General features: G+C 40.0%; 1 protein-coding gene and 1 non-coding gene across 2 annotated transcripts in view; both read left to right on the top strand.

Annotated features, from left to right (window-relative positions):
• Window positions 1-24,829, top strand: part of ECT2L (epithelial cell transforming 2 like) — a 75,525-nt gene that overhangs the window by 34,567 nt on the left and 16,129 nt on the right. The window contains 9 exon segments of the mRNA XM_059942098.1: window positions 2,003-2,255; window positions 3,064-3,232; window positions 3,975-4,008; window positions 4,011-4,122; window positions 6,059-6,187; window positions 11,514-11,606; window positions 13,179-13,361; window positions 14,876-14,979; window positions 22,530-22,616. Coding sequence (XP_059798081.1) covers window positions 2,003-2,255; window positions 3,064-3,232; window positions 3,975-4,008; window positions 4,011-4,122; window positions 6,059-6,187; window positions 11,514-11,606; window positions 13,179-13,361; window positions 14,876-14,979; window positions 22,530-22,616 — 1,164 coding nt within the window.
• On the top strand, window positions 17,367-17,473 carry LOC132376474 (U6 spliceosomal RNA). Its single transcript, XR_009506312.1, has one exon. It is a non-coding gene; the product is annotated as a U6 spliceosomal RNA (small nuclear RNA).

Here is a 24,829-nt window from a genome sequence, read left to right as displayed (position 1 = left end):
TCAAATTTGAAGGATACTTCCACTGGGAATTTGAACTCTAGGTTGGCAGTTAATTTTTTATAGAACTTTGAAAATGTTCCATTGTTCTCTGGCTTTCATAATTTTTTTGGAGAAATAGGGGGTTTTATTGTTGGTCCTTTAAAGGTAATATTTCTGTTTTCTCTAGCTGCTTGTAAGATGTTTTTCTCTGTCTTTTGTTTTCTGCAGTTTTATTACGATGTACCTGGAGGGGTGTGTGTGTGTGTGTGTGTATTTATCCTGTTTTGTATTTTGCATTGATTTTTTAATTGGGGGTTTTAATGTCTTTTATCAGTTTTGCAAAGTTCTCAGATGCTATCTCTTCATATATTGCTTTTGCTCCACTTTCTCTCTTTTTCTTCTGGGTTTCAATACATTAGATTGATTCACCATGTCCCATAAGTTTCATATTCTCTAATGTGCCTTTTCCATCATTTTGGCCTTCAGTGTTTCAGTCTGGATTTTTCTTCTGGCCTAGCTTTCAGTTTCCTAATTATCTCTTTAGCTGGATTCTAATTCGCTCTTAAACTGGTCCATTGAGTTCTAAATTTGGTATTATATTTTTTAGTTCTAGAGTGTCAATTTGCTTACTTTGCCAAAATTTTCCACCCAGCAATTTAATTTCTTAGGCATAGTAATTACAGGGCTTTCTTAAAGTTCATGTCTGATAATTACAAGTTTTGGATCCTCTGAGGGTCTCTATTTATTAAAAAACAAAAGAAGAAACAAACAATTCTTGTCTTTTTATGTGCCTGATATTTTTGGTTGAGTACCAAATATTGAATATAAAAAATCGATGCGGGGGCTTCCCTGGTGGCGCAGTGGTTGAGAATCTGCCTGCCAATGCAGGGGACACGGGTTCGAGCCCTGGGCTGGGAAGATCCCACATGCCGCGGAGCAACTAGGCCCGTGAGCCACAATTGCTGAGCCTGCGTGTCTGGAGCCTGTGCTCCGCAACAAGAGAGGCCATGACAGTGAGAGGCCCGCGCACCGCGATGAAGAGTTGCTTGCCGCAACTAGAGAAAGCCCTCGCACAGAAACGAAGACCCAACACAGCCATAAATAAATAAATAAATAAATTTAAAAAAAAAAAAAATCGATGCAATAACTTGAGTCGCCGGATGATATTATCTTCCTCCAGAGAGAACTTGCTTTTGCTTCTGGCATTTGGTTAGACTAGGAATAGCCCACTTAAATTCAATCAGAGAATATTTCAAAGCTAGTTTCAGTCTAATTCCTTGTCATCCTTACTGAAAAGGATCTCAACTAAAAGCCTGGTGTCATTACCAGGGCTATTCCCCTTAGTGGGCCCTGAATTTAAATTTGTTTCCTCTCTTCCCTGTGAGAATGCCTAAAATTCTTAACAGCTTCTAAGTCTTTCAGTCATAACTTCCTTCTCTGCTTCTCAGCCTTAGTTTTACTTTGGAACTGTCAAGTGCCTTGAAGTGAAAAGTGAGGCCAAATCAGGATATTACCTCTCTGGGTTTCCCTCCTCTCTGAGGTCTTGGTTGCACAAGTCCTTATTGAATTGGTAGCTCAAGTCATTGTTTTATAGTATTTTGTCTAGATATTTGATTAGGTGAAACTACATGAAATTTGCAGTTTTCTTATCTCAAAACTGGTTGCCTATTGGCAATATCATATGGGTCCCAGTGGGAGGGTTGGTCTGAGACAAACTACTATACCATTGTTAGAAGCAGAATTCTCAAAATCTGGGGTTAAAGTAACCAAATGCTATGAGAGCATTGAATAAGTGTACAAAGATGACTAATACATATATTCATATATAATAAACATGTTCATCAAAGAATATTTTTTCTGTGTAGTAAGGTGTATGCTTCTTATTTCTCAGAGTCAAGTTTAGATAGCAAGTCAACTGCACTAGAAATCTCAATGTAATAAGAAAAAATGATCTGTGTACCTGAAAAGATTATTACTGGGAAATGGTCCTTGTAACTTTTGTTTCTCATTTCTTTTTCTGAAGGATTGCTTATGGATGCCCAAATGCATGAAGTTTGGATGGTTTCTGCCCTATATGCCAACAGATAGTGAGTATGGTGCTTGGAAGCACCATTACATTGCTTGTGTGTCCAGCTTAGATTGGCTAACCCCTAGGGAAGCCGCAGCTCTTTATGGGACCCTGAATGAACCCAAAACAGAAGATGAGCAACTACAGGAGAGGCAAAGAGAAAAGTGCCTAAGGAAAATAATTTGGGAGAAAATTGCACTACGTAAGAGTGAGTGGCATTTTACAACTTTATATCTTAACCAAGTATTGTAGAAACCAATGGATTTACATACAAATTCCCACGGAAGATAGCGAGGTCTTTCTGAAACAGCCTGTAAGTGGCATTCTCTAAAGTATCTCAGGACAAACTCTTTTTTTCTTCACTATTAATTAAGAAAAACAAAAAGATTTCTGATAAAATATGGAAGGTCAAATGTCAGTGCCTCTGTGAGACCAAAAATAAGGAGAGAGAAGTACAAATACAGGCAAAAGCAAATAAATAGGATCAGGACAATTCGGAAGAATTAGGATTGGTGAAAAAGGAGGAAAAATGAAAATGGAAACGGAAGCAGGAATAATGACATTTTTTTTTTTTAGTGGAAAGGGAATAGGGATGAGATACTCTCTGAGCTAAGCCTTCTGATTTACACGGTGTGTAAAGGTAATGAGCAAACCTGATTAAAGTTCTCCCATCTTTTTTTCACTGACTCACCCTCTGTGAGATTGTAACAAATGGGAAATTACTTGAAGCCAAGAAGGCCAAAAATGAGGTAAAGCCTACAAACTGATGAACTGGTTTCTACAAGAAAAGAGTTGCTTATTCTCTGAGCTTTGTTTCTTGACCTGAAGTGACTGGTAACTTGCAGCCACAGAGCTGAGAGGATAAGAAAAACCAAAGAGTGTGTAAAAAGTGGCTATAATTACTGCCATCTGGAATACTGCCTTGGAACAGCTTTATTTTTATGCCCTTAACTGTGTAGACTTGGCTGGGAGAAGCATGAAGTAAACAGCCGAGCCTGCTGCTGTTTGTTTTTCAGAGGATTTGCTCAAAGTTCGACCCCCTTGGGTGAATGGAACATGCTGCTCTAGATTGTTCAAATCCAAATGCCAACCACGTCTCTCCCAGACTGTGAGGGATCGAGTGGGATTACACGAAACTTTGGAGAAACAGCTTGTTTTGGCATCTTTAGAAGCTTTACCCAAGCGGTAAGCAAACCTCCATCTACTGAAGGTGGAGGACCATCCTATGACACCAAGAATTCATTCTAGAATAATTCAGCTAACATGCAGGGATCTTGTATAATTATATGGCTCTTATCCTATGAAACAGCAATAGAAATAGTTCCTTAATCTTCAAGAACAGTGGTCTTAAACATGCTTCTTGAAGAGGGAAATACATAACATTCAAAATTTACGTTTTAAATATTCTTAACCCCGCAAAGAGGCTATATTGTGGACACAGCATATTTTCTGTATAAAGTTATTGAGCAAAAGTAACATTTTTCCAGAAATTTTTTGTAAGGAGTAAGCCTATCTGAATGGTGATGGGGGAGGGGTGACTGTGGAGAGAATGGACACTACTCAGAAAATCGTGAGGCCCAGGTGATTAAGGAAATTTAAAATCTCTTGGCTGCTCCTTTTACAAATGTCATTTTGAGCCCTTAAGTATGTCACTACATTGGTTTTAAGTGCCCCACAAATGTAAGTTCCAAGAGCCCTTTCTGGCGTCCCACGAATGCAGGAGGAGAGGCCCAGAGGGCAGCTTTGGACCCACTCGCCCAGCAGCCCCATTTGCCGCTGTCCCTGAAAACCGCAGGGAGAGACTGAGGCACTGAGGCCGCTTGCCACGTCCAGGATAACTGATGTCCAGAGGACGTACTGGTGCTCACTTGTCAAAGTCAGATTAAGAGAAAATCAAAACTTCACTTATTCTCCCTTTTTCCTACAGAAGCAATGTTTCTGGATGCCATTCCTACCCTTTATATTATCAAAGAAAAATTGGCATGGAGTTTATAAAAATGACAGCAGCTCTTCCCATGCTCTCCAGCCACACTTCATATTAATATCATCTCGGACTCCTGCATATGAGGTACAGAGTGTGTTAGGAGGCCAGTCCTTTTTTGAATCGGGTCTTTTTTCATCTCCCCTAGAGGACGTATGGCAATCTTTTGGTCACCATGTGTATGAAAATGATTCATCTTCTAAAAGGAAAGCAGTCTGATCTAGGTGGAAATGTACAGACCCAAACAGTTTTAAAAATCAGAAGCAATAAAAATAACCATAAATCAAAATTATTTTTTAAAAAGTATTAAAGACCCAAACTGCCTTGCATTTATTTTTTTTTTTAATTATTTATTTATTTATTTATTTATTTATGGCTGTGTTGGGTCTTCGTTTCTGTGCGAGGGCTTTCTCTAGTTGTGGTGAGCGGGGACCACTCTTCATCGCGGTGCACGGGCCTCTCACCACCGCGGCCTCTCTTGTTGCGGAGCACAGGCTCCAGACGCGCAGGCTCAGTAGTTGTGGCTCACGGGCCCAGCCGCTCTGCGGCATGTGGGATCCTCCCAGACCAGGGCTCGACCCCGTGTCCCCTGCATTGGCAGGCAGACTCTCAACCACTGTGCCACCAGGGAAGCCCTGCCTTGCATTTAGTAGGTGTCCAATACATTTTTACTGAATCGGATTTGTTGCACTTAATCCTTAAAAGAGCAAAGTGACACAAATTATTTTAAATTTTCTTTGGAATGACCAAGGAACTTAATAATATCATATAACTACCATCTCTCAAAAGAAAAATGTCAGAAATCCTACTTTGTGATTTAACGAGGGTGCCATTTGATGAAAATATGCTTTCTATAATGAAGTTGTATATTTTAAATTTCAATATAAGAAAAAGGAAGCACAAAGAAGACATAGGAAGCATGTATTTATATATATGTATGTATATATGTGTATATATACATGCATTAATACATACATAAGCACATATGTAAGGGATGGCTTTAGTAGACTACATTCAATGGCTTACCTAGAAAATTTTTGCAAAAATTTCTTATTTGTAACAAAATGGTTGCTTTCAAGGTATGAAATCACTTTTCTTTTTGGGCGTCTAGGAATTGACTTTGATCATTTACAAGTGGCTAGCTTAATGGATACACATGAAAGCAAGATCAGAGTTTTGATCTCCATGTGGGCCATAGATAGTTTCTCTAATGTTTAAAAATGCATAATGCTGGGCACAGAGGACAACTGGTGACAGAGTTAGGGTGACTAAACTGGAATCAAATGAGTCCATTCTCCTATTTGTCTTCTTTACGTAAGACTATGCCATAGTTACTTATTTGACTGTGAATGTAATGGAGGTTTAGGTAAAAACCAGAATGTAACCATGTGGCAGTTCTCTATTCAGTTGAACTGTGACCTCCAGAAAGTGGCATGAAATTTTGGGAAAAATCAATGCTTTCAATGACTTTCCAACCTGTCTGCTGTTAATGAATTAACTATATCACAATGAAAGGTTTATTTGGTTGTTGAATTAAAAGAACAGTGGTTTTAATATTTATTTAAATGGGAAATATTTATCAATATTGATCATTTGAAAATTCACAATTAAAAGGAAAACAAAATCTTTTTAAGAAGTCCATTACAAAATTGTATGATCTCGATTTTATTATTTTTAAAAGTAGTATATATGTCTCTGTGCATGGGTGTGTACAAAGAAAAAAGCTAGAGGAAAATAATTTGTTAGTATTTCTCTGAGTGGTGGAGGTACAAATGCACTTAAATTTCCCCTCTTAGAAAAGAAACAAAATAATTTAAAAAGGAACCAATGAAGGGGAAAGCTTATCTTCCTCCTATAGCTTTTGAAGAAAAACAATAGTCTTTAAAAATCACAGATTATTCACTGTTTTTAATTTATTAATAAATGTTCTAAAGTAATGGGCTTTGGTTCCTACAGCTCTGGTTTCGTTTTCTAGATGGTGGTGAACAGTGTTAGAGCAGATATGACATTTTGATCTTTACCCCCCTCAGGCTATAAAATTGGTATTAAAAATTTACTGAGGACTGAAGTGAGAGACTTCTGGGAGACATTAGGAAGCTATGTGGCCCCTGAAGAAGAAGGGGATCACGTGGACCTCTTTGTACCACTCGGAGCATCAGGTCAGTTTTGAGAGGTAGTGGCCATACCTACTTCGTGATGGTATTTTGTAGATTTATAAAATGCCGTCAGTTCAAATGATTCAGTCACTTTTATTTTTTAATTTCTTTTTCTCTTTATACTTCACATACTCAGGTAGTTAGGGGGAAAGGGCATCAGGGTTAGTGGTCAGAGTAACTGTCCCTAAGGAAATAAAGTCACTAGTGGCAAGAGCCAGCCAGGAAATTTATTTCTGTTTCTTCTGAGTATTAAAAACGGTGAAGTGCCTTGTAAAGATGTGTGGTAGCTGATAATCTTCAGTGCCTACCTGTCTAACGTCAGCCATATTTAACAGATATCTGTTAAATAAAAGCTCTGTATTCATGGACTCATGGGCTATGTTTTGTTTGTCTGTTTTTGTTGTTTTTTTAATCAAGCAGAGGAGAGGGAGTATGAAATTAAAGTTTCTCAAACTGTTTCTTACTACCCATTCCTTAGGGAACTGTGAGTTTTAAAGTTCTTAATCCTCAGATTTCACTGAACTATTCAATACATACAAAGCATGACCCTGGAAGGATTCCACGAGGCAAAGGAAAAAGCAAAAGGATAGGAAGGAGTTTAAAAGAAAACAAAGTATAAATTATTGTAAAAAAAATTTTTTTTACAGTTACTACAATTATATAATCTCAACTATGTAGAAAATAGGCATAGAAAACTCTAGGAGGAAATATAGCAAACTATTAACACCATATATTTCTGGATGTGTTTTTCAAATTTCCTACTTTCAAAATCAGTTTGAAAAGAGTAAGTTACGAAGTATGTGGAAGGTGTGATCCCAATGCTTAAATCCTGTGTATGTGTCGGGGAGGGGGGTGGTGGTGTGTTTGTATAAAAGGGGTTTGGAAGGAAGTATACCAACATGCTAACAATAGTTGGATGAGTGAGTTTTCCTTTCTTTCTTTTTTCCTTTTTCTTTTATCTCTTTTATTTGCCTCTATTTTCTGTAGTGAACTAGTATTACTTTTAAAATGAGAGCAAAACAAATTTTCTAAAATTTGTTTTGGAAAAAAAGAAAGGATGAGGGAAAGTAAAGTATTCAAAGGCTGAGAGAATGAGGGTGAAAGGGGAAAAGAATAATAGATCTGGTGACACAAAAATGGTCTCAAGTGAAACTTAATGGTCCTCAAACAATGGATTTCCCACAGCCATTCTGGGCTCCAAAATCATCGCTGAACTTCGTGTCAAATATAATTTCCACCTGGGTGAACCATCGAGCCCCTGGTTCAGTCAGAAGGCCCAGGCTTCTCAGTCACAAATCTCTTTCCCACCACCTCAGGCATCACTCTTGAGCTTGTCCTCCCCAGTAGCTGTATCACCTCTGAAATCTTGATCTCAAGCATCTGTCTCTCTGAGTACCACTTCCAAATCATACACTCAAATATTCCCACTCTATCAGTTCTTTGTCTGAGGACCTCCAATGCACACACTCCCACTTTTTCACTCTCTATCACCATGCCTTCGACCTTGGTTCCTTCCTCATTAAACCTGGATTTAATGGTTTGTCATTATCATTACTCTCTTGCAAAGAATCTGAACTTCTTTGTTTCTTTTTCTCCTGGCCAAATCCCAGCTCATTTGGCTAAGTCCCAATGCTGGTTAAAACGCAACCATCTGCATAATCTATGCCTGCCTGTACTAAAGCAGCTGAAGACTGTTGGAAAGAGTAATACAACTGTTCTTACTGATCTAACTTTAATGGCATAAATATCAAATGGGATTGGAGCTCTGATAAGCAGTCCTATCACATTTCCTCGGTAAATTTGTTTTCCCACTCTTAAAATGACTATGTTGTCCCTTCTCTCCTTTAGTCAATCTTTCAATAACCCTCTCACTTGATTTCACCTTTTACTTCCCTAAGGAAACTCCTTAATTTACCACCCACCACAGAATCCACCACCTACCCCACCTCTTACCTTCATTCTGTCTTCCCTTCTGTTACGATGGAAGAAGCACCCCTGCTCGAAGCAAACATCAACTACTCCGCTTGGACTCTGTAACACATCGCCTTTCACCTTCCCAAGACGTCACTCCTATGCTCAAATCCTCTCCCACAGCCTCCATCCTCTTTCTTTATTGGATTATTCCTATCAGATCAGGAACACCTGTAGTAGCTCCTCCCCTCTCGCTCCCCCCCAAAGAGAGAGAGACCATAAACTTTGTGTCACCAATTTTTGAGTGGACTATACCAGTGGTTCTCAAAATTTTCACATGTATTTGACTCACAGAGGGCTTGTTACAATCCGCAGTGCTGGGTCCCACCCTAGAGTTTCGGATCCAGTAGGTCTGGCACAGGGGCTGAGAATTTGCATTTCTAACAAGTTCCCAGGTGATGCTGATGCTGCTTAACCCGGGGGCCACACCTGGAGAACCGCTGGTCTAGCGGACTGCCTCTACCTTCCTCACCTCTCACTCACCCCTCACGCTCCTCCAAGTGGTCTCCTTCTGCTGAAATCACTTTGGGAAAACTATAAGTGACTCTCATGTGCCCAAATCCAATGGTCCCTTCTCCATCCTCACCTGGCCTTGACCTCTCAGCGGCATTCGAGGAGGATGAATACTCCTGGAAACTCTCCTTCTCCCCGTGCTTTCCCTAATACTACCCTCTCCTTGTTTTCCTCCTACCTCAGGGGTCTCTTCCCCTCAGACTCCTTGGCTGGCTCCTCCTCCTCCTTCTCCTCCTTGAGACCCCTAAATGTGTCCCGGGCTTGATCTCGGGCTCGCTTCTTTTCCACGACTACACTCTTCCCCTAGGGAGCCTCATTTATTCCTATGACTCTACATTCAATCTGGATGCTGAAGACTCCCAAACTTATGTCTCCAGCTCTAAAATCTCTCAGCTGCACTCATATCTAGCCTTTGCTCGACATCTTCACGTGGGTGTTTAGTTTGCATGGCTAATGGGCATCTCAAAGTTCACACGCCTACAGCAGACTCTTGATTGCCTCCCAGCGCAAACCTCCCCCTCCCCCAGGATTCCTCACTTAAGATATCATCATTCACCAGTTACTGCGTAAGCCAGACACCTAAAACTCATCTTTCTCGGCATTACTTAAATTGTTTAAACAGCTTTATTAAGGTACAATTGATATACAGTATTTCAAGTGTGTAATTTGATAAATTTTTTTAAGTGATTTTAAAATTTTTATTTATTTATTTATTTATTTTGGGCTGTGTTGGGTCTTCGTTGCTTCACTCGGGCTTTCTCCAGTTGCGGCGAGCAGGGGCTATTCTTCGTTGCGGTGCGCGGGCTTCTCTTGTTGCAGAGCATGGGCTCTAGGCGCGCTTGCTTCAGTAGTTGTGGCTCGTGGGCTCTAGAGTGCAGGCTCAGTAGTTGTGGCACATGGGCTTAGTTGCTCCTCAGCATGTGGGATCTTCCCGGCCCAGGGATCGAACCTGTGTCCCCCTGCATTGGCAGGCGGATTCTTAACCACTGTGCCACCAGGGAAGTCCCTAACTTGATAAATTTTGACATATGTCTGTCTACACACTATGTGAAACCATAAACCAATCAAGATAATGAACACATTCATCATCCGCCAGAGTTTCCTCCTGCCACTTTGCAATTTCTCACTCTGCTTCTCCACTCCAACCCGAGGCAACCACTGATTTCACAATATATTAGTTTGCACTTTATAGAATTTTCCATAAATGGAATCATACAGTATGCATGCTTTTTTGTCAGGCTTCCTTCACTCCAAATAATTTAGATTCATCCACTTCATGCTGTTCATTGAATTGTTCATTCCTTTTTACTGCTGGGAATGATTACATTGTATAGATATACCACAATTTGTTCCATTCACCTGTTGATAGATATTTGAGTTCTTTCCAGTTTGGGGCTTTTACAAAGTAAAGCTGCTGTGAACATATGCTTTCATTTCTCTTGGGAAAATACCTAGGAGTGGAATGAATGGGTCATATGATAGGTGTATGTTTACCTTTAGGGAAAAAAAAAAGAAAAGCTAAACTGTTTTCCAAAGTGGTTGTGTCATTTTTTATTTCCACTCCAGTTGCCCAACACTTGGTAGGGTCAGTCTTCTTAATTTGAGCCACTCAAGTGGGTGTGTCGTGGTATCTCATTGTGGTTTTAATTTGCATTTTCTCTAATGACTAATGATGCTGAGCATCTTTCCATGTGCTTATTTGCCATTTGTCTTCCTTGGTGAAGTGTCTGTTCAAATCTTTGGCTCATTTTAAAAATTAGGTTTTTTTGTTTTTTACTGAGAGATCTTTGTATATTCTGGAAAAGTTGATTGCAAATATTTTCTCCCAGTCTATGACTTATCTTTTCCTTCTCTGAACAGTTTCTTTTGAAGACAAGAAATTCTTAATTTTGATAAAGTCAAATTTATCAGTCTTTAAGTTTTATAAATCATGCTTTTGATGTCATATCTAAAACCTCTACCTAACCAAGGTCACTTCTGTGTTTTCTCCTAAATTTTTTATAGTCTTAAGTTTGAAATTTGGGTTTGTGATCCATTTGATTTATGCTTTTTCTTTTTTTAAATAGAACACAAGGTATGGATTGAAGTTTTTTTTTTTTTAAACACATGTGGCTATCTATCAAATTATTTCAGCACCATTCCTTGTAAAGACCATCCTTTTCCCAGTGGATTTCATTTGCATCTTTGTTGAAATCAATTGACTATATATGTGTAGGTACACTTAGGAATGCTCTTTAATTTCATTGATCTATTTGTCAATGAAAACATTAGACACCAATAAGTGAGAGACACCCCGACCTTTGAGCCACTACCATCTCGTTGCAAGCAACTGAAACAAGTTGGAGTAATTATTTACTCCTAGACCACAAAGAATTAAAATATATTACCCTATAGTTTCATTTGAAGTAGTTCAATCTATATGCTGTGTCACCGAAGAAGGGGTAAAATTAATGCTAAAATTTGACCATTGTATTCCTTTATGTGTTTAACAGTTTTAAATCTATCCCCTTACAATGAGACTTCTTTGAATCAGACTATTTTAGAAAATACATGTAGACTTTTCTCTGTCTTTGGCCCGAGAATTCCAAATTTGAAGATAAGCACCAGGTCAAACTTCTTGCCTCTTTCTCCACCCTGTTGTCAGTCCTCCTGAATAAAGTGTCTGAACTTCAGCACTTAGGGGTGAACTGCAAAGTGTTGATGGACTATTCCATGAGGGATTTGAATTGAAGACGAGACCTACAAGTGGCCTTTCTTGGCCAGCTCATTAGCGCTTCTAAGTAATATTTAACTGTTCATGGCAAAACCTGTGAGCAAACTAATGAAAGTAGTTTTGGCTGTGCAGAGGCAGGAACAGAAGTTCTTTCTCAGCTGTCTCAACTGACTGGCACGTTATTGACTGCCCCCAATGGGATTGCCACCGGCTCATACCAACACAGTAAGGGAATATGGGCACTACCACCGTGCCCAATGACACCCACCAACTCCAGGATCACCAAGGACAAAGCACAGCTCATAATCCTGGTTCTGGCGATGGTTCATTCCTCTCTGAAGGAATGCTGTCAACTTCCCAAACTAGGTCATTTCTCATCACTCAGAAGGGGATTATTATTGCTCAGAAGGGGATTATTACTGCAAATATTTGCTTCAAACCATCACTTGCAAAAGCTCTGTTGAAAACACCAGCTTTAACAGCTAAACAAAGATGTATAGTAGCTGATTTAGAGAAATACTAAATACAGAGAACAATTTTTCTTAGTAAAACATTATCAATGTGCTTTCATTTGGAAAAATGAATTGCAGCTATAAAGAGATGGTGAAGGGGCTGGCTCAAGTTTCATTATCAGAGAGGAAGAACAAAGGTGAAATACACGTGAAAGCAAAAGTTCATTTAGATACTAAAGCTGCAACTGTTGGATCAAAATGTAACATAAGCTGACCAACAGAGAGAGTCAGATTGCTTTGCTATAATAATGTTAATCATTTACCCCTTTAAAAATCCCTCCCCTTCTATCAAAGAGGACTCAGAGTGATGTAAAACTATATAAAGCATTGCTTCTCTAATCCTGAACGCTAAGGGCCTTTCAAGACTGAGGAAAGCTGGCATGATTCGGAGACTTGTAAGGGAAAAGTTTCCATATAGATACAACAAAAAGCACATTGACCTAATATAGTTTTGTAGCAGAAGTGTTTGTTAATTTTAGTTTATATAGCACCATCATGCAATGAGAGCATATTTGGCCCCGTGCAGGGAGGAATCAGCCTTGCAGAGACAGCAGGGTGCAGACACTGCTGTTTATAAAACAGGATTTCTTCTTTTTCTCCTCCTCTGTCTCCTCTTCCTCCTTTTCCCACTCTTCTTCTTCTCCTTCTAGAAGAACATGTTACAAATATTTTCACTTTTACCAGCAAAAATGTGGGGAGAAGAATCAAACTGTCCATTTAGGACAGAAAATAAAATTTCACTTGGCCCTGTATCATTCAGTCACTGATTTTCAAGGAGAGGAACTTTCTTAAGCACCCAGTACAGTCTTGTAGATATATTTGTAGAGAGAGAATAGCTTGACATGATGTAAACAAGATACAGGCTTGGCTACAATGGGGATGACTTTGGATGACACGATGGGGAAACCAGGCAGAGTGGGGTTTTCCCGTATTTTTATTTTTAGGATGTAAACATACAACTGTATATCCTTACTTGGATGTCTATTCTGCTTTCTGATGCAAAAATCCAGCAGCTATTTAATTTTTGATTTCAAATACAGTATAACAAACATGTCAGCCTTATCCATCAAAGAGTAGATAGGCATTTGAAATTATTCATTGCATCCTTTTTGCATTTCTAATTTTACCTTTGAAAGCAGACTATGGGTGTTTATCTTAGTCTTCTAATGAGAAAGGATAATAAGCCTGATATAAAGGCAATTAAGTTTTTTTTCATACTATATACAAGAAGAATTCTTTCATCTGAGCTTAAGTCTGCAATACTAAAAGGAGAAAATAATGTCAGTTCTTAGTGACTGGCTGGGACGACAGTAGGAAAGGGCGCCCCCTTCCACCTACTTCAGTGAATCAAAGCTGCAGACATGGTCCAGCCTCACCGACTTCCTGGAAGACACCTTGAAATCAGTAAGGAAACAACTAAGTCCTCTCTTCAAGGAGTTGCAGAAGAACATAAGTGGCAGGATGACAGGTAAGAACTCTTGCTACTTCTGTTGCAGCTTAATTTTGAAGGTTGTTACACATCCAGAGTGAATACAAGTGTAAGAATGCACAAGTAAAAGTTGACTCTTAAGCATCTTTGGTAAAACTTTATTCCCTTTGTTTTTCATATCTCCTTTCAAAATATCATGAATATCCACTAAGAAAAAATGTATTCATCTTCAAAATGCTGAAGCTAGTTCCTGGGTTCAAATTTTACCATCTTATTAATTCTGTGTCAGTCAATTGTTTACCTAGGCAAAATTCACTGTTTGCTAAGCCAGAGAGTTCGGTCCTTTTCCCTCTACAATTTGCTCTAAAAGTTAATTGCCAACATCCCAATTAAGCATCTCTTAGACCACAGCACCCATGACTTAAATTGTTCTATAATTAAGTTCTACTTATTTTCTATCTAAAATATTTAATTTGGTGATGGGCTACATGGACAAGCCTATTGGACATCACTGAATGTGTTTTCTCATTTACACGTCATACTCATGATCCAGTTATCACAATAAAGTCTTCTGGAAACAATTTCCTGTCTCAACTTTAGATCTTTTTCTAAACTAGTCAGTTCTTTAAAATGAAGTATTTAAAAACAAACAAACAAAGCCCACCTATTTAAATAGGTTTCTCCTGCGTCTTTAACTGCCTACTCATTTTTCCCTAACTCTTCACGTGTCACTGAAGCACTGTACCAATCAAGTCATATGCCTTACTTCTTCCCTTCCCCTGCCCTGCTCCTTATTGGGCATCTGTTAACATAATTACTGTCTACACAAGAGCTGTAACACACAAATATGCATGCGGATATTTTATCTGTCAACATATGCCTACATCTCTTTACACAAAGGTCTCCAAAGCAGGGATTTGTCTTCTTGGTTTTAACTCTACCACATTTAGTGGATGTTCAACCAATATTTTAAAAGTTATGAGGCTATAAACAAGGAGAAATTATTTTTCCTGATTCTTTCACAGATATTAAGGACTAGAAAGAAAAGTGGAAAGATGAATGATAGAAGTATGTCATGTATGTCATAAGCAATGAAAAGTCAAATGGAAAAAGGTTGTTTTTCAAATAAATGCAAGTCTTTCAAAATATTTTTAAAATGTAGAAGATGTCTGTGTATGTATGTTTGTATGTTATTTCCTATGGACTTAAAATATTTACAGATTTGAGCACAAAGTTAATGCAGAATATGGAAGAGTTTTTGGTGGAATTGAGAATCTAAACTTTATAAGGTTTATTTTCATATGTTCTTTCCTTGTCCAATTTATAGATTTCATTCAATATCAGCTTTGTCAGGGTGGGTACTTTCTATATGCTACACATTTAGATGCTTTTGCTCATTTTCTATTTTATCATGGCAGATAACATGGCCTAGTAGAATTTTTATTCTTAGTCTGCATTTTTATCCACTAACAAGCAACTGTGAGGACTGAGTTTTCTTCTTGATCATATCTCTCACATATTTTAATTACAGGCCTATCACCTTATATTTTCAGGGCAATTTGTATCAGACACCATGAGTATGGCTAACATTCTGAATAACCAAGAAATTATACAAGCTCTGGCAGAGGGATTGATAGAACTTTCAAAAGAAAATTCTGTAAGTGTTCCTTTGAATAAAACAAACTACAAAAACCCCAACCTTAAATAAATTTTTAGTTTGCATTTATTGTTTTTTACCAGTTTATCCCTCTGGGACACAATTCCTCAGAGAAAGTGCATCAATTTATGAAAAAAGCCACTGAGAGATTCTGAACCCAAGATGTATTAGCTGCATAAAATAGACATATAGGAAAAATCTCGATAATTTAAAGTTGATCACATGACGCACTGTTTTCTGTCTTGTGATTAATTTCAGTCAGAAATGGCTTTAAAAAACACGTTTAGTGGCTTATATTTCACATAAACATTATTCAACAGTTAAAACAATTATGGCAGAAAACCTGAGAAAGCGTGAAATCAGATATAAAAAGATGAAGGGCAAGGAAGGCTAGATAAGAGAGGAAGGGAAAGAGAACACAGAAGAACAGAAATAAGCAAATCAGTAATTTGGTTGGGCATAGGCATGGGGGAAGACCTGAAGAAGCATTTTCATCAGAAACAAATCTTGAACGCTTTTCTAAAAAAGTCAGTCCACATACCAGGACACAGTGAATAGAGGCAGTGTACAGAACACACTCTGCCCCAAGACCATGGCAAGGTTATAGGAAAATAAAATACAGTCAGCCGTACGTATCCGTGGATTCTGCACCTATGGGTCCTGCATCCTAGGACAACTAAGCACATGTTGAAAATATAGGGGAAAAAAATTCCAGAAAGTTCCAAAAAGCAAAACTTGAATTGGGCTGTGCACTGACAACTATTAACATTGTATTAGGTATTAAGTAATAGATGATTTAAAGTATATGGGAGGATGTCCTAGGTTACATGCAAGTACTACACCATTTTACATAAGAGACTTGAGTACCCGAGAATTTTGATATCTGCGGGGATCCTGGAGCCAATCTCCGTGGATACGGAGGGACAGTTGTATGCAGTGCTCAGTTCAGGGGCAGTTGAGAATAGGACAGGAGTAGGGGCGATATTAACATACCTAATGCTGTATAAGGTCTCTAGTTTTCCAAGGAAAATTTCTCAAATCCTTCCCTCTCACTGTAGTAATTCCACCTTGTAGGTGCTTTAACGTCTTTGGACACTCTCTCCTTATCTATCGTGGTTTCAACTTGGCTTCCTGGGTAAGCACCAGACATCTCCTGGGTACGCTGTCCAGTGAGAAGCCTGAGGAGTTGCCGTTAGCCATGATTTTCTTCCCTGAAGACTCAGCTCCCCACCACACTAGCCAATCCTCGGGCAGCTCAGTGGTAAAGGCCCTGGAAAACTTCGCTGATAATATGATCAGAGATGTTCACAGGGATGATCCTGAGGCCCTGAAATTCTCCGCACTGTCCCCAAACACCAACGAATTATTCAACATGTTTGGTGTAGGTTCATGGTACTTATTACCATCAAATTATCTTAAAATAACCTTGTGTGATATAATTTTGGTAGTGCTCAAACCTACAGTCAGAGAGGCAACCAAATTTGGGAGGGTGTTTTCCCCAGGAATTCTGCTGCTGAAGCCTCTCCCCCAGACCTTCTTCTGCCTGTAAGACACAAGAGTTGTCCTGTCCCCTTTCCTCATCTGGCTAAAAAGTCTGGGCCACTTTGGTTCTGAAGATCTCGAGACCCTCCCACAAGACCTTGGCATCCTAACTGAACTGAGACTGTAAGCTGAGAACCAAGATTAACTGGAAAGCTCCATTTACTGACTCTAATTGAATAACAGTTACTTTGTTTTCTGGACTTGCAAATTAATTAGGTAGAGAGATGAAAACTCTACTTAAAAAATGTGTTTTCTGCTGCACTTTTGTTGACCTGTATTTGAAATAGAAATTTTCTTGGGGGGCAGATTTTTCAGGACAACCTCTGGAATTTTTGTCATATTTTCTGCTGAAGAAATGTAGTAAAAAGAGCAAAGACTTTGAAGGAAATGTTATTCTGACAAAATGTGGCCCAAAGGCAACATGCAATTTACTCATGAAGGTAAAGTTGCTGCTGCATTTTTATGCCATTGCTTCACTGTACAGTTAGACACACGTGCTTAAGAAATTCATAAACAAAAATGATAATTCTACCTGGAAAGCTTTCACCTTGTCATTTCTCCTAAGAACTTCCTTTTCATGGATTATTATTGAAAAAGTGTGCTTTGTAGTTTCATAATGTGAGTAACATCTAAGCCACTTACAAGCATACGTGGCATCACACTGACAGGAGTAAAACTAGTTGGCTTTTGGGGGAAGAACTGGATACTCGCATTCTGCCCAACATAACCTAAAGAATTTTTTTTTCATCTGTGGCCCAGGACACTTTTTTGGTGAAACTAAAAATGGTTCTTCTTTTTTTTTTTAAGTTGAGATTCAAATTCATAAAAGTAAAAAAGTGGGTTTGCTGCTCGCTTCAGCAGCACATATACTAAAATTGGAACGATACAGAGAAGATTAGCATGGCCCCTGTGCAAGGATGACACGCAAATTCGTGAAGCATTCCATATTTTTAGAACCTAGTGGCAAGACGGGAATAAAGACACAGACCTACTAGAGAATGGACTTGAGGGTATGGGGAGGGGGAGGGGTAAGATGTGACAGGGTGAGAGAGTGGCATAGACAAATATACACTACCAAATGTAAAATAGATAGCTAGTGGGAAGCAGCCGCATAGCACAGGGAGATCAGCTCGGTGCTTTGTGACCACCTAGAGGGGTGGGGTAGGGAGGGTGGGAGGGAGGGAGATGCAAGAGGGAAGAGATATGGGAACATATGTATATGTATAACTGATTCACTTTGTTATAAAGCAGAAACCAACACACCATTGTAAAGCAATTATACTCCAATAAAGATGTTTAAAAAAAAAAGAAGTGGGTTTGAAGCTAGTTCTTTAGTCAAGAAAAAATAATTTTGCCAGTACTATATTCAGAATCTGTACATTCTTGGTTAAGTGAAATAATCTGGATTCAGGAAACACTGAAAATTGCATCGTCATTCAGAGAGCTGATTTCTGTGAAAATGTCATTTCATGCCCACTGAAAAAGCACCTATCTGTGATGACTGAAGGCTTGGGTGCCACCCCCAACACAAAGTCACCGTGGACAGTGTTAGGAGGAAGAGACTTGTGAGTCCCCCCAGCAGGCATATCATCTGTTGCCCCATCAACCTGATATTCTGGAAGTCTTTGTCCACCTGGCTTTAGAGGACAGCACAGTGCAGGGAGGGGCAAACCGGGTGGACCGCTGGAGGCAGCGTCCCCTCCGCCAGACTTGCTCAGCAGAACGAAAGGCCTGCAGTTATTCAGCCCCCGCCCTCCGTCATTAGCAGACTGTGCCCCTTAGCGGCCCCTCCTCCCCATGAAGTGGCTTATTCTTCCCAACCACAAGCATCCTCTCCTAGAGGAGTCTTAATAAACACATTCGCAGGGACATCTAAGCCCTTTAGAGGTCAGAGCCCTGCTTCCCTGTTGCCCCACCCCTAAATCTCTCTCTTCAGGAAACGCTCATGGACCATGTATTCATCAGGGTTCTCCAGAGAAGCAGAACCAATAGGATGTGAGTGTATATAGAGAGAAAGAGATTTGTTATAAGGAATTGGCTCATGCAGTTATGCAGGCTGCCAAGTTCTAAGACCTGCAGGGTGAGTCAGTGAGCTGGAGACTAGGAGAGCTAACGGAGTAGCTCCAGTCCAAAGGCAGGGCAGGCTAGAGACCCAGGAAGAGCTGATGTTTCAGTTAAAATACAAAGGCAGGGAAAAGCCAGTGTCCCAGTCTGAAGGCTGTCAGGTAGGAGGAATTTTCTCTTACTTGCAAGAGGGTCAGCCTTTTTGTTCCACTCAGGCCTTCAACTGATTGGATGAGGCCCACCCACGTTAGAGAGGACAATCTGCTTTAGTCAGTCTCCTGATTTCAATGTTAATCTCATCCAAAAACATCCTAGCAGACATACCCAGGATAATGTTTGGCCAACATCTGGGCACTCTGTGGCCTGGTCAAGTTGGCATATAAAATTAACCATCACAAACCACTTCTCAGGCAGAGGTCAAGTCCCCAGCTTCTCAGTTCAGTTCCCTAAATACTTACAGGAACCAATCATGTGCTAGGCACTGTGCTAGCCCTGGGGATAGACATAAAATAAGACACAGCCTCTGCCTTTGAGGTGGATAAGACTGACACATACATAGATGATGCAGCATGATTAATGCCTGTTAGCAGAATGCACAGGAGGGGGTGGGGCACAAGGGCAGGCATTTAATCGAGATTCTCTTTCTGCTTCTCAGAGTCCTTTTGCCTTGTTATGGTGGCCACTATCTCTTTGAGATTTCTGGGGATTATTCTCCCAAAAAGGTGGATGTAGTCTCCATCCCTCCTTCAGCCTGTGAAAACCTTTGAAAAATAGCACCCAGGGCTCCAGGACCACTCATTTCCCCTTGGTTTACTAAAGGGAATAATCAACATGTAACCACATTACACAGGTTCCAAATTATTCCAAAGTCCTTACAACATCTGGGTCATTCCTGACTCCCTGGAAACCTTACTGAAGTTCTTCCATCAACCTTTATTCCTAAGAATGAAGCTGTCACCCTCAACCATGGACATACAGGCCCCAGAAATGCCCCTCTTTGGAGCAGGATAGCTTGAAGAAAGCAAAAGGGACAAAACTATAAGTGCTCCTTCTTGTGAAGTGTTCATTTTACATCTGAAAGACTTTACTATTGTTGAGAACAATTTCTGGAATCTCTGGCCCCTAAAAGAATGGTCACCTAGAATATTTCCTCTCAAAGATACCTCCATTCTTTCCGCTGCCAAATAAAATCCACACTGAATTAAGTCTTTTCAACCTAATCATCTTATCACTTTAATAAAGTGATGCAGAAAGTTTGGGCTTAAAGTTGCCTCCATGCTGGAAATCAGGCCTGCTCTTGTTACATCGTCTGCCTGTAATAAAACTACAGTAATGTGAAACACCTTAATGCCTAGGAATGTCTTTGATATCTTCCTTTTTCAAAATCAAAGCAGAAAAAATAGGTGTTAGATTCTTATTCGGTTCTCTGTTATACACTTGAGAGCTTGTGCATGATGCCCATGAAACAAATTTGGGGACCCTAGGAAGGAAGGAAAACCACAGCTTAACGTAGGTGCTGAATTCAGATAAAATAGAGAAGCTGAGTTTCTCCACACCTTGGGGTTTATTTTTAAAAGTGTAGATACTCGTCCAGAAGAGCACACAAACTCTCAGCCATGGGAGTGGAAAGTAATGCCTTCTTCTGAGATAATTGTTTTAAAGACCCTTCCACAGGGGCTTGTGTAAGAGGGCTTGTCTGCCAAATCCAGGACCAAATACACACACACACACACACACACACACACACACACACACACGTATATACATATAGATAGACTGAGACATATATAGCTCACTCACTCTATCTATCTATCTATCTATCTATCTATCTATCTATCTATCTATCTATCTATCTATCATCTTGCTGCCCAGTCAGTAGTAACTCCTGGCCTTGATATGCCTATAGTGTTTACACTGATACTATACAACCACAGTGATGAGTCACAGCCAGAATCATAGTTGTTCTTGACAATGACATATGACATAGTTGTACCTGTCATTTTCACAACTATTTCTGGTCCCTAATTCAGGCAGCCAAGTGTTTTCGAGGAGAAGCACCAGCAATAACTAGGGTGTTAGCAATAACTAAGATCCTAGAGGAAAATTCCTAACACGTCATCCAAGGTCTCCCTTACGGGTCACGGACAGAGGCAAGGCAAAGGCCCAGCAACTCCAAATAATTGTTTTCTTAAAAATGTGCAGAGTTTGCTGCCCCTGTTACTTCATCCAAATTCATCCCTAAAAACGAAGAGGGGATGGTATCTTAACCAAAAAATAGGCTCTAAAAATCCTAATAATTAGACGGCTAATATAAAATGAGAGAACTCACTGTTTTTAGGTTCAAACACAATTACTGTGTCAAATCGATTTCCTAGCCACAGAGAAAAATTTACATTTAAAAAATAGCTGTTGCTGGGAATTCCCTGGCGGTCCAGTGGTTAGGACAGTGCACTGCCACTGCAGGAGGCCCAGGTTCGATCCCTGGTCAGGAAACTAAGATCCTGCCAGCCACTCAGCATGGCCAAAAAGTAAATAAATAAAAAATTTTAAAAGCTGTTGCTGCGACAGAGGTGAAACAAAGCCGCAGCATGAGCAGGCAGGTTCTAGGAGAGCCAGGGGGGTCTAGGAGCCCACTCCTGAAGTCTAATGCCTGAGCACTCATGGCACTTTGTACTCATGTACAAAACGATGATATCCCAGGTAAGGGGGCCTCCCTCGTCTGTGGGATCCACAGTCCGATCTGTACCGCTTGGGTTCTCTTAACCTCGGCCGGGCAGGTTGAGTTTCATTTTCATTTTACGCCTGCAGCCACGTCTCCCTACACAACTACGGGTGTCACCACTGACTGGGTGAAGTTATCATTTCTCCATAGAAATTATCAGCACTATAATTCATTTTGAAAGAAGAGAATGTTCCACACATAGAAATTATTGTGTCAAAATGCAAAGCAGATTTAAGTATAAATACATGCCAGGCCGCTATGGGTCAGCCCCGAACGGGGAAGACAAAGGACATGGCAGAAAGGCTCCGTGGAGCAGCTGTGAAGCGCTCAGGCTCAGGCGCTGGCTGGCTGCGCGCAGTTCCAGGACCAGGGCTCCTATACAAAGGCTTCAGGCAGCCATAAGGGATGGCTGCAGGTACAAAATAAAAACTGGTTTTTGCCTGAGTAGAGTAAGGCAAAAGGAGTCTTGCTTACACATTGGTGTTTTTCTTTCAGTCTCCTTCCTACATATCGAGGGGTTGCTATAGGTAGTTTTACCTTTGACTAGGAAGGGCAGCAGTAGTGGCCATTAATTATCATACGCCTCAGCACAAACATGGGACCATTGTTCCATTGCTGGGGTGGACCCTGGGATGCTGCAGGCCGAAGCGGGGGGCTTTTTTTTTTAATGTGCTAAATTATGTGGAAGCCACAAGAATAATTAACAAGGCAAAATGAAGAAAGAATAATGTGGAAACAGATCTAGAAATGGCATGTGAATTACTTCTGACACTTTTTCACTAGGTGAACAAAGAGGTGAATTTTATAAAGTACTGTGAGCTTTTGCTTCTGGCAGCTTAAAAGCAAGATAACTTGTTTGCACTCTGCTGCCTGGTGACAGAGCAGAGCTGAGGCAGAGAGGCCTGGTCCCAGGCACCTGGCAGGAGCTGCTCAAGAGCACGGTCCCTCTCCTGCCTCCAGGGGAACTGGGAGCTGCCCTGAATTTAGTTTCTCAAGTATGATGTAGTTCCTAGGAAGCAAAAGGTTATTATTTTTTTTTAACGTAAAATTTAATTTAAGAGAGGCATCACATTTGTCGAGTGCTTAATTCATTGTGTCTCAGGGCCACTAGGGTTATGGCTGAAGGGCAGAGCTTCTGAACCCTCAGGGGGCTTAGCGCTGACTGGGCAGTTAGACATCCCAGGGCCCGCCCCAAATAACCAAGTCTGTATTTAATCCTCAGGAAAGAAATGTTGTAGAAGATAATCCTCAGGACACAAAATCAAGTCTCAGCAAAAACAGTCCAAATTTTGAGTTGCTGGTTGAGTTGGTAAGCCAATTATCACATAATAAGAATTTTCTATTTGTTTTGCTCCTGACCAAAAAAAAAAAAAAAAAAGCTTCAACCTTTATTCTGGTTCGTTCTTCCTTTTTTCTTGAAAGTTTCTCTTAGGGGGGAAAGAACCCTCCAAATATAACTGGGGGAAATCCAGCCAGTAGATTTTTCTTTTGAATAAATCCTGGTCTAAAAAGAAGTTGATAACACACCATTGTAAAGCAATTATACTCCAATAAAGATGTTAAAAAAATAAAAAATAAAAAAATAAATAAAAAGAAGTTGAGCCAAGAGGATGGACGTGTAACATCTCGGCAGCAAGAGCCATCTCTGTGCTACTCCTTGCTTTTCTGATAGACATAGGACGGCATTTAAAGAAATGCTACATGGACATGAAGGTGCACAGTGTTTAACCGACCCATCAGCTATGGTCTGACTTCAAACGCTGAGTATAATCAATATAACTTTTAGGGCTCTGTCTTTCCATTTAGAAAGGGTAGTAGTGGGTGAAGCAGGTGCAGACAGGCAGAGGCTTGGTCCTGTGCGACAGTAACACACAGTGCATGCGTGCCGTCTAGCATTTCTGCAACACACAGCCACATTTATTTTCACGTTTCAACCTCAGAATCCTGTAAGTCAGGTGTTAGAACCCACATTTTGTAGAGGAAGAATTAAAGTCAGAAAACTTAAAGGATTTCCCTAAGGTTAGGCAACAGGCAAAGAGAGAATCTTGAATCCTGCAGTGCGGAGCTCAGCCCCAAGGCTCTTTCCCAGTCACACAACACCCGGGGCTGGTCTGCCTACAGTGGACGGTGCCACCGGGGACCTCACCGGCCCCGTGCTCACTCAGCCCCAAACCCATCCCCAGGAACCACCAAGGAGGAGGGCATTTACATGGTGCAGGCATTACGATAGAATCTCATCCTATTGGTATTATTACTATTGGTAATAATACCAGACAATGGTTTTAAGACAACAACAGAAGTTTTGACAACTGAAACCTTAAGTCAAAATGATGATAAATATTAGATAACTCCAGTATTTTAAAAATATGTAAATACACATAAAATATAATGTGGGCTGTAAGCCAACTGCCAAGTGGGATATAGATGTATTTTTTTAACTCATTAGATATGTCTAAATAGGCATTATATACAGATCATGTGTTTGAAAGAGAAAACTTAACCAAGAACAGTGCTTATAGTATTTCAGACAGAATGAGTTTTCTGATTTTTCTCTTAAATTACTTTTACATTTTAATTTTAGTTCATGAAATTATGGTTGACGTTTCAGGTGAAGATCACATGGCCTTACACGTTAGTATTGTCATATTTTATTTGGGGCAGTGTGGGGCAGACCTAGGGCTGGAGGGCAAAGAGGAAATTGTGTTCTAGGAGTTTTAACCGTTCTAGGCTCAAATATTACAAGGCCATTAGATTTTTTAAAAATTGAATACTGTAATTGTTTTCTATTGTAAAGATACTAATTTTACAACTTTTCAAAAGTACAAATATAAGGAAAAGAATTACCTAGTCCCAGTAAGGAAAATTAATTTCTCCATACATAAACATAGCACAGTTAATATCAGGATGTGGGATTTCTTTACACCAGTGTATGGCTTTTCCCTCTGCACTACAAAATAAAACAGGACTTTGATACATAGAAAATATAGACCACCTGGCAACCTAATTACCCAGGAGTGGCGGGTTCACAGGTACTTTTCCCTCAACACGGAAAGAAGAGCCTGAGTTTCGGTATTTCATAATACTCAGTGAGAAGTAACTATTGAATTAGTTGATGATGAGAGGCCTAGCTCATGTCAGTTCTTCTGTCTACAGGATAATCAATAAAATGCTGATGGGAAAAAGAAATAGGAAAACAAAGAGTGGGCAACCCAAAGGCTTTCTCATGAGACCATCACCTCCGTAAAGGCAGTACTCTGTCTTATCACTGCAGAGCCAACAGCTAGCACGTGACACAGAATACATATTCGGATGGATAGATGGATAAAATTAAAGTCTCAATCTGCCCTCCTCAAGATCCAAGAGTTCAAAGCCCCATCCCTACTACAGCATTAAGCTGGCCAATGTGAGGGACTATTTGGTGATGATGGGGACAAGCAATGGTCGGCAGGGTCCTCCACTGTACCCTATCAAGGTTCCCTTCAACCCTGCATATCACAAGCCAGAAAGGGGCACTCAGAGTGA

The sequence above is a fragment of the Balaenoptera ricei genome, chromosome 12, assembly GCF_028023285.1.
Source record: "Balaenoptera ricei isolate mBalRic1 chromosome 12, mBalRic1.hap2, whole genome shotgun sequence".
In the NCBI taxonomy this organism is placed as follows: Eukaryota; Metazoa; Chordata; class Mammalia; order Artiodactyla; family Balaenopteridae; genus Balaenoptera; species Balaenoptera ricei.
This window is presented reverse-complemented; position numbering and strand designations above follow the sequence as displayed.